We start from the raw sequence: 10,371 nt of genomic DNA on the forward strand, positions 1-10,371 counted from the left end.
TTTTGTCTCCAAAGGGTGCAGCAGCACATACCGTTTCGGGAGAGTAAGTTGACGCACTTTCTTCAGGGATTCTTCAGTGGAAAAGGGAAGATACACATGTTAGTAAACATCAGCCAGTGTGCTTCAGCCTGTGATGAAACATTCAATGTGCTAAGGTTCTCAGCTATTGCACAAAAAGTGAGTGTGTTGTAGTCTCTCCTGGGGTCATTGTGTTTCTTTGGGGTGTGAGGGCGGAAGCATCTTATTCGTAAAAGGTATTCAGCCTAACAAGAAGCAACTTGTTATATCGGGAGGAAATTCTCCACTGTTAGTTTTCCTCTCTTCTCAAAATATGATCCCACCCAGGAAAGCAAATCCAGCTACCCCATACGTATTGCAATTTTGAATCTTGTTCAGGTCAAGCACTGACAATGTAAGTGGAGCAGCAAAGAGTTGGAAAGGCTGTGTTGTGGCCGTAAGAGGCTTCAGTGGGAAAGCGGAAGTTCATCAGAATGGGTAGGAATGAGTGCCATGATATAACGCTGAAGAAGTTAAACTGTCAGATCAGTGCTACAGTCTTGATGGAAGTGTTTGAAGTGTTGGGAGTTTGTGTCTGAAGCATGACTGATGGATGTGTGCCCTTGGATTGTGGCCGTATCTAAGGAGGTTAAGTGTGAAAGTAGAAGGAGCAGCCTATGAGGGTGATGCGGCTGTGCAAGACAAAGACCTGAAAAGGTGATGTTCAATTGCATTGAATGCAACTGGAAACTGGAAGCAAAAGCAGAAACCTGTGGCTACGTGGCGTGGCAGTTCCTGTACGCTGTTTGGCTAGTGATAGTCTTGAGATTAAGAGGAGGATTGGAGTCGGCAGTAACTCCTTTCTACTTTCTTGAAAACTGGTTGAAGTAGTGACCAAACAAAGCCTAGGCCAAGGGAGTAGTAAGCTCCGGAGAGGAAATGACAGCAGGTCTCTCTTGGAAGTTCTAGTCAAGGCTGAAGGAATGCTGATGGCTTTGTTCTTTTATTTCCTGGGTAGGTTATAGTTTCGGATGCATCTGTTCCTCCTCGTGATGAGTCATTTGGCCAGAACTCAGCAAGTGGGTCATCAATGCCTTGTTGCTCTAAAATGACCATCCCAAGGAGAAGCGCTGGTTTTCTGTGGGACCGAACCCTAGAAGATGTAGTGGAAGATGATGACTATGAGATGGAGCAAGAACATAATAAGTCAGGAGAAGAAACAGTGCTGAAATACGAAGAAAATGAAGTCCTGATAGGAAAAGAAGAATATTCAGTAAGTGCCCGGACTGCTTTAAGAATTAGTGCATCCCTGAGGCTTATAACAACATCCCTCTTTTCTTCCATCTCCCTCCTCTTCCTTCTGAGCACCCTTTCTGTCCATCAAATCAGTGTTAAGAACTAAGTGGAATGACTCTGACTTACTGTCCAGTGTGGGAAGGCTGTGTGAAATGTGTACAAATTGAAATAGAGCGATGAGACATGCAGACGTGTTTTTATCTTCTCGTGGTAACCAGTGGTCAGTACATAGCAAGGATGCAGATATTTTATTCCAATTTAGGACCTTGCTTCTTTTAAAATTTATTTCTAGATAGGGCAAAGAGGCGGGAACAGAAGGCTAGAGAATATTTTGTTAGCATTTAATTAGTGTTATCTCTCCCACCACTGTATAGGAACTGCTGAATCACAGCCTGAACCTTTGATTGATCACCTGAGGCGAGCAGTGACTCAGCCACGGGAGCACAGGTGAAGGCAATTCACCTGTGCTGCTGGAAAGGGTGGAGCCTGGCTCCACCTCTCCTAGACCCATTTAAGAGCTGACTGCCAGTGGGGGAGGATCTGTTCTGGAGATCCTCTCCACTGGTGTTTCCCAAGCGAGCCCAGGATATGGGTGAGCGTACCTATTTTTTCTGTTCCTTGCTGTAGTGTGAGAACTGCGTTGCCACGCTCTCTTTTATACGATAACATCTGTATATTCATTAATTGTACACACCACCCTAAAAAATAAATAAATAAATAAAATGGGCATCTGCAAATTAACAGCTGAATCCAATATAAATTATCTGCTTTAGATTTCCTGGCAAACATCTTCCCTGTGCAAGCTTGTAAATTGTTGAGCTAGGACCAAACGAAGACTCCAATCTAATTGTGAAGGCTTCTGTTTATGAAGAAGTTAATAAAAGAAGTGGGAGGTCATTTTCAAATAGAGTGAAGGGAGAAAACTCAGTTCTAGGGAGGTCACTGCTATGAAAAACTTAATAGTGCTGTTATCCTAGGCACTGCTGAATCTTGTAGAAGACCTGAAGAACAAACTTATTGCTGAGAAGAAGGACAAGTTACTGCTGGAACTGAAAATTCGTGATGAAGTGGCCCAAGAATTTACCCGATATTTTGCTGAGCAGGAAACGGAGTTCAAGTAAGTTAGCTTTCAATGTTCTTAAAGTTACTGGTTGGAAAAGAAAGGTGAGGGTATGTTCCCGTGTTGCTGAGAGTTGGTTTGGAGGAAAGAATAGTCTACTATTCTGCTGGAGTTGCTCTTTTATTCTTACTTGGTCTCTGTTAAGAAATCAGTTTCTACTTGGACTGTGAATTTTGGGAGAAATACAGTGTAGGAAAGGCTTTGATTGGAGGCTGAGGAGAGGTGGGTATCTTTAGTTACTGCTCTCTTAGTGGCAAACAGAATTTTTGTGGCTTGAGGAGCTCAGAAAGAAGTCTCCTAGTAAACTTTTGCATCTGTTGTCATCTGCTGCTGCTCTCCCTCACCTCCATCAGATCTTGGGGAGTGGGGAAATACATTTCTGTGTCAGCGTAGCAGTAATATTCTGTGTATTATTCTGTGGTGCCAAAATAGAGAAACATCTTTGTTTACAAGAAACTGCGCTAATAACGTAGCGGTTGAGATGGGTTGGCTTTTAGCTGAGGTATGTTTTCTCTTTTGCTCTACAGAGAACGCCTTTCCCATGAACGGGAACGGCTTGAAGAAAATTCTGAAAAGCGCCTTGAAATTTTCAAGGAACTTGTAAGTGGTTATGCTAACAACCCAGAGGAAGAGAGATTAAGCAATCTGCCTTGCAGCGAACAAGCTGAACCCCTGGTATTTTTTCATTTTTTGCTTGTTCTTAAATATTTTCCTATATTCCTGAAGCTGGAATTAAAAGCTTTTTATATGGTTGACTTCACAGTGGCTATCCAAACTATCTGTAGAAATAACAACTGTTGCATAGTTAGCTATTCACCACCTGTAACTGACAATAAATTATGTTTCAGGGTGGAGAACATAGCGCGGTGCCTGACACCTGTGTTGATCTTGAGAGCATTCTTGATTCTCTGCAGAATGATGTCATGGATATTAAAAAGCAAGCTGAGGCAGCACATAGCTACATTGCATCCCTAGAGGATCCGCAGGAAGCTATTGGTCGGCTTGAGAAGCAGCTGGAAAAAACTAGCTTTGAACTAATGAAGACCAAAGAAGAGCTGACAGAGAAAAACACCAAACTGCTGAAAACTGAGGAAGAGCTGAGACAGAGGAACAAAGGTGAGTTGTGTGATGTGACGGGTAGAAGAAAGAAACAGTTCACTAATCTGAAGTAGAAATAACCAGTTTGAGCTGGAAGTAGAGGAGATGTTCTACGTTTGGAATCGTTGGCTGTATCAAATATAAAGCCTGTATGTAATATAACATGATCGTTTGCTCTGTGCTTGTATTCAGGTTGAACAATTGCACAGTTCTTGGTTATTTTTTTTTTTTTCCCCTTTAAGCTGCAGCTAGCAGGTTGAAGCTTTCAGGAGTATGGGGTTAAATGTCTCTATGTTGATTTTGCTGTTACACTGCAATCCCTTCTCTTCTTTACATCTTGCCGATGCAAGCTTTTCATTCCTACAAATACAGACAACTTTTGAAACACTTCCTATAAGTGCAGGCCTCGTGCAAATGCATTAATTTCTTCAAATCTATTCCAACATCAGAATATCTGGGATAATGGATTACTTAATAAACTACCTATTGGTACTTACTAATGCAAGTTTTTCTGTGTGTTGCAGACTTTGAAATGCAGGTGATTAAATTGGATGAGTCTGTTGAGCAACTTAGAGAAGCAACCGAGGTAACTTTATCAAGAAAGTCCTGTGTAAGATTATTTGCTTAAATCCAAGTAGTGGCAGCTTAAAATGCTATTCCAGTAGTAGCTTTCTTACCAAGCTTAGCTAAAAGTGAGCTTGCTTTTGAAATGCATTGTGTACTTCAGCTACTTAACACTACATTAGAAGCTGATGACTGAACTATGTTTTTTATTTCCAAGAGAATGAATGTGCAAAACGAAAGGATTCAAGTGCTAACAGACATCGTGGTGCAGAAAGATGCCATTATTACTAACCTACAAGACTTAAGATCTCAGTTAGAAGAACAAGTAAAAGACTATGTGAGTTTTTCACATCTCGGTATCTTTACAGCAAAAAATCCCATCCCTAACCCTATGCTTGTAATCAATTCACTTCTGTATAACTGATTTTCTGTATGTATCTGGTATTGTTTGAAACTGTAAACCATTCAAATTAATCTGAAGATAGTTGTTGTTAATACAAGCAACAAAAATATGAGTGTGTTCCACCAACTGCTACCTCACACTCCTACATCAAAGGAAGAGCAGCAGTACAAGTATATTGAGCAGAGTTTCAAGTATGAGTGGATGGCCAGGATATGTCCATGTTCTATGCAGTTAATAAAACTCTCCTGACTAATGTACTGCAAGCAACTGAATTTGTGAAGACTAGCTTGGCTATGTGTGTGTGCCTGCCACTTCTAGTAGCCTTTCTTCATTATCTACCTTGATTTGTGGTAGCCTGAAGTAGCTCTGAAAACGTTTACAGCTAATTCTGTCACTCTGGTAAACTCCTCTTGATTGTATGCAAGTCTTTTGTTTTGTAACCTGCTAGGCTCTTGCTCTCCCTTGTATAGTGTCCCGAGTATTGTGCCTGTCGTTATCTGAAGGTGTACCTGTTCTTGCTGTTACTGAGATTTGTAACTGGCATCTTTAGGGTCACTGGATAAACGTTGTAGCTGTGTAGTTTTGTGAAAATATTTGCCTACAGAAGATTACTGTGACTTCAGTGGTCCTTTTGTTAAGCTTCAATGTAACTGATCTTATATCAATACAGGAAAAGACTATCACTACCGTTAAAACAAAACTGGCAGAAGAGAACTCTAATAAAGCAACTGAAAGCAGCCAATTGAAGGAACGTGGGGAAAGTGAGTTGGGAGTGGGCAGAAAGCGCTGTTTTGAAGATAAGCCTACTGTGGAAGAGCCACCTCCAAAGAAAGGTACAGTTTCTTCCATCGCTGAACAAGGTGTCTTCCAAAAAACCAAATTGATTCCTATTCCGGAATGGAAGCAAAAGGTGGTGAAGCACATATCTTATGGTACGAGGAGAAAATCCCGTGTTATTCTGTAAATAGAAGTAACTGTTATGTAAATATCCCTTTTGCAGAAGGTCCTATGCTGTTCATTTTTGAATGCTTAAAATAAAAGCTTTTTGCGCTGTTTATTTCCTTTTTGCTGCTCTTTCCTCATCTGCTGATGCACTTGCAGATTAGGTAATAGTTTTAAAGCAGTTTCTTTAGGATTATTTCAACTGCTGCTGTTGCTGGTCTTCTGGGAGAGTAGCATCAGCTGTTCAAGCGCTTGGCTTCGTGTGTTTGTTTTTTTTTTTTCTGAAGCAAGCATCAAAATTGGTGATGATCCGCTAATTGCTCACTCTTGTGAAACAGTGCTTCATTGTATGCGTTCTGGTGCTGTGAACGCACCCATACTGATCAAGGTGACACAGCTGGCAAAGGAAGAAAGATTTCCGTTTGAATAGCATTAGCTCTTTTTAAATCCATAGACAACACATTTTGCACAACTCTTGTTTACACTTCCAGTCCTCTTGCTTTGTTTCCTCTGAATTTCACTAGGCATGCAAGTTGTTTATTTTTTTTCTTTAACAAAAAGGTACTGTTTCTTTTGTCTATTTAGTCAAAGTACTGATCAAGAATACTGAGCTGTATGGGCAGGATTTGTGAAACGGTTTTGATATACATTTATCTTAACATTTGGGCACAGTTGGGCATTAGTTTTCCTAGATTTATGGAAGGCATATGCAAAAATAAAATCGAAAACTTTCTGTACTCCCTTCCTTTCTTGCGAAATATATGCAAAAGAGGAAAGAAGGCCTTGTTTGTATGAGAATGCTGCTCTTGGATGATTTCTCTCTGCCATCTTTAGGATCCCTTATTTATGCCAAGTAATGTGACCACTGAATGGTATCACGTATATTCATATTATCAGAGACTTAGGGAAGGAAATACAGCTGATGTGGACTCCTTCCTACTCCAAATAATAGTAGGCTTGTTATAATCATATGACTGAAACTCTCATTTTAAAAATCTGTGGTAGTACTCTTCCAACTTCTTCCAACTAGGAATCAAAATGGATAACATACTCACAATGTCAGCGTTGTGTTTTCTGTGAAGAAATACTGACTAGTCAATGACGTTGAATGTTCTTTTATTTGTATTTTAAGTGTCCAATTACAAAAACTGTTTAATATATTTTCTTTAACTATATTAAATATACACAGCATAACAGTGAGCACAGGTGTGTTGTGCTGGTTTTTTAGTAGAATTTAGTTATCCTAGTAGTATGAGCAAAATTGCATTAGAGATGTTAGGTTATCTTGGCTTGTAGTTCATGGAATTTACACCATTCTCTGAGCTTTAGGTCTTGTTTCCCACATTTTTGGATCATGCTTTTTCCTGACTTAGTGCATAAGGAGCTTCTAGACTGAACATCACATACCTTCTTCCAATCCGACTTCTCTTGCTTTAGTGTTAGCTTGTAGTTTTCAGCACAAAGCATTTAGATTACTTGTAAGTCTCCCAATGGAGGATTTTACTCCCCTTGCTAGAGGTGCGCTGGGAGCAATTAAAACCCAAAACTTGGTGTGGGATGGAAGATGCCACTGCTGTTGCTTCAGAACGACTTCTAAATCAGTTGGAGGTTGTCTATAAAACTTGTTAGATCAGTTAAGAGGCTGTTTCCATGCAGTACACGTGTATCTGTGTGTAATGCTGGCTGTGTGTGGGCGCTACCAAGTTCTGCTTTTATGTGGTTGTAGTAATAACGATTCTATAAAATTTCCCTGGAATATATTGTGCTGACAGAATCCCTAGTAAGTTAAGTCTTGACTTATTATTTTTTAAATGCTTAAACATAGCGTGCGTATTACTGAATGGACATAGCTGGATTCTAAAGCAAGGATGAAGTATAGCAGGAGTCACTTTTGATAGGAAGAAAATACATGTGATTTTAGTTACTGCTCACTAGTTAAGGAAAAACCAGCCCCAAGCTAATGAAATGTAGAGCCTGCAGATTTGTACATTTTTTTTGAGTGAACTTCATATGCAAAATAGTAGGTGTGGACAGAAGTAGGAATCCTCATAAGTTGTTCAGAGACGAACTGGAAAAAAAAGAGATCACACTGAAGTGATCAAGTTGTCCTGGATTTTATCTTTTTAAAGTAAGAAGACCATGAGTTTGAATGAAATTTCTTAGCGAACTGTCTAATACCTCTTAGTTGTAGGTAGCGTGATTCCTGGCTGTATTATAGGGATTGCTGAAGGAGAAAAGGTGGGAACAATATAGCTGAATTATCTGTTTCATTCCCATGTTTCTTAAAACTACCCAGATTTTCTACTAGTGTGCAGAGGAAGGCTTGAGTAATGCCATGGTAAAAGTGTTCTTCCAGACTGAAAACTTCTTGCTGCAAACTATGTATAGAAGTCTGAGGCACGTGATTACGTGTTCGGAGGGCTTTAACTCCTTTCATACTTTCAAATACCATGAAATGTATCTACGTATGAAATGTGAGGATATGGCTTTCATGTTAAGACAGTTTTTTCACTTAGTAGTTTCTACTTGGTACTGTGAACTACTATCTAATATTGACTTTAATCAACGAGAGCTACATTCCTTTTCTTGATTTGTTTGTATTTTTTTTTCCAGTTGTTGTGAAGGAGAGAAAGAAAAAGAGCACTTTAGAGCAAAAGAGAATTGAACACGTGAAGCAGAAGTGCTCAGTGTACCATATGGAAGTGCTAGCACTGAGGGAAAGAACTGAAGCCTTGGAACGTCACTTAGCTGTGCTTGAAGAACATTGCAGAAGAGAAAAAAATAAAAAAGAAGTTTTCAGTAAGCAGGTAACAAGCCTGCGTATTAAGCTCTCTTTTTCTGAAGAAACAGCTGCTGACCTCTGTGAACAAATTCAGCAGTGTCAAGCTGAGTATCGGGAAATTGCTTCTGAACTGGATGAACAGAGATCTGTAAATATGGGGCTAGAAGAAAGAAATGTTCAACTAAAAAACGCCATAGAAGTTGCCAAACAAAATATAATTGATAAAGTGTCACAAGTAAAAGCAGTGCAGACCAAAGTAGCTGAGTTATACAAACGTCACTTAGAGTCCTACGCCATTGGTAATGACTTAGTCAATGTAAAGGATTCCTCAGGCTCTGAGGAAGATGAACCGGAGGGATCTCAAATTACTTCTGCATGCATTCAGTCACAGACTTCTTCAGTATCAGATCTTGCACAGGACCGCTCCTTTTACTGCGGTCTTGAAAGGATTTGGGAAGTATGCAAAAGTATTATCGATGTTTCCTCACAAAAAAGTCAGCGGATCGAAGCACTGCTTCAAGATGTTGAAAGCCTAAAGAAGGGACTGAAAGATGCTGAAAACTCGAATAATCAACTTGAAATGAAGCTAAGTGAGGTTACAAATCCAGACAGTCAGAAAGAAGATCTCATGAATCGGTTACAAGAGCAAATGGAAAAGAAAACTCGGGACTTTGAAAAAAGGGCTGCAGAAGATCATAGAGTAATTGCACAATTTGAGGAGGAAGTGGCCAACTGTGAGGTAAAAATAAGAGAGCTTGAATGTCTCCTGGAAGCTTTCAGAGCAAAGGAAGACAGCGTGGCAAAACTCAAAGAGATACTTAAGGAAAAGGAATCTATCATTGTAAATCTAGAAACAGTTACGGCAGCTCTGCAGGAGAAGTCTGCTAATGCGGACAAAAAGGTTGAAGAGCTAAGTAACGAAGAAGCAAATCTGATGGAAGAAGTTACGCAGCTGAAAAACAGCTTGAAGCAGATGAAACACTCTCTTCGGGAAAAGGAAAAGAGTGAAAAGGAGCAAATGCAAACTATAGAATCGTAAGTAACTCCCAAGATAACTTACAGCCCTTTGGGAATGAGCTAGAGTTAAAACTAGTTCTTGTGAACATCCCTTTGTCTTAATGCTTTTGCACGTTTATCAATAGCCAAGCTACTACTTTAGGATGCTTTGGTACGCTACTTGAGTTCACTACTTTGTGTACTTGAGTACGCTACTTTGAGCTCCTCAAAACGGGAGCGTGCAAGGAAGCAAAGAATAATGTGGGGATTTTGTTGTACGTCCCTCAGAATAGAATCTGAAGTATTTGTTGCTTCAGAATCTGATTATGAGAAGCAAGCTGAAATTTGAAAGTAATTGTTTAAATCTTGTCACTGGTCTAGATAGATCTAAGATTCTATTTACAAACAGAAACCAGCAGCCAGGGCCTGGATTAAGCCAGAAGTGCTGTTTTCATGAGATGTGTACAGTAATGTTCTCTCTTTATTTTTAACATAAGGCTAAAAAAGGTTCTTGCTGAGAGCTCTGTCCTTGTGCTGAATTTGAAAAAAGATTTGCAGAGGAAAGAAGAAGAGTATGCAGACTTAAAAGACAAACTTCCTGATGCCAAGAAACAAATTCTGCAAGTACAAAGCGAGGTTTGTAGTCAAGTGAGATATTTCTTCTAGAAGCTTATGCTTGGCTTTCTGTTGTTACAACTTGGTTGCTCAAACCTTACCTATGAAGCTTAAAAATGTTTCACGCTGGTGGGGCAAGCAGCAACGCTTAGTTGATGCTGCCGTTGAAGCTGTAGAGGAGACCAGAAGTCAAGATATGGTTTCACATAGATAACGAACAGAGGAAAGTAAACTTTGTTGTAGTCTTGAATAAAGGTGAAAAGAATGGCTGATCCGCTTCTGGAGGGGGACTTGATATGATCTCTGTAGTAACAGTGGCCTTGCGTTTGGTAGTTGTGGTAACTCCAAAACCTCAAACCTAAGTCTTGTGAAAAGTGCTGATAACTGGGAAGAAAAATGGTATTTACCTGAAGAGAAATAGACTGATTTCCACAGGCTCTTTAATATAAGGTATATATATATTTTTCCTTATTTTCATCTTCAGTGATGTTATTGCTTAATGTATAGTTATTAAGCAGGAAGATATCCTACAACCTATTTTACTGGAACTTTTTTTTT

The 10,371-nt window shown here is 39.7% G+C and overlaps 1 protein-coding gene across 1 annotated transcript in view; it reads left to right on the top strand.

Moving 5' to 3' along the window:
* LOC104911971 (kinesin-like protein KIF20B) overlaps positions 1–10,371 on the top strand; it is a 44,601-nt gene that overhangs the window by 3,357 nt on the left and 30,873 nt on the right. The window contains exons 2-11 of the mRNA XM_031554579.1: positions 15–177; positions 1,016–1,270; positions 2,271–2,410; positions 2,941–3,088; positions 3,262–3,529; positions 4,036–4,097; positions 4,293–4,412; positions 5,149–5,439; positions 8,036–9,237; positions 9,696–9,834. Of these exons, the coding sequence (XP_031410439.1) occupies positions 15–177; positions 1,016–1,270; positions 2,271–2,410; positions 2,941–3,088; positions 3,262–3,529; positions 4,036–4,097; positions 4,293–4,412; positions 5,149–5,439; positions 8,036–9,237; positions 9,696–9,834 (2,788 nt within the window). The remainder of the gene's footprint in view (positions 1–14; positions 178–1,015; positions 1,271–2,270; positions 2,411–2,940; positions 3,089–3,261; positions 3,530–4,035; positions 4,098–4,292; positions 4,413–5,148; positions 5,440–8,035; positions 9,238–9,695; positions 9,835–10,371) is intronic.

The sequence above is a fragment of the Meleagris gallopavo genome, chromosome 8 (genome assembly GCF_000146605.3).
Source record: "Meleagris gallopavo isolate NT-WF06-2002-E0010 breed Aviagen turkey brand Nicholas breeding stock chromosome 8, Turkey_5.1, whole genome shotgun sequence".
Lineage (NCBI taxonomy): Eukaryota > Metazoa > Chordata > Aves > Galliformes > Phasianidae > Meleagris > Meleagris gallopavo.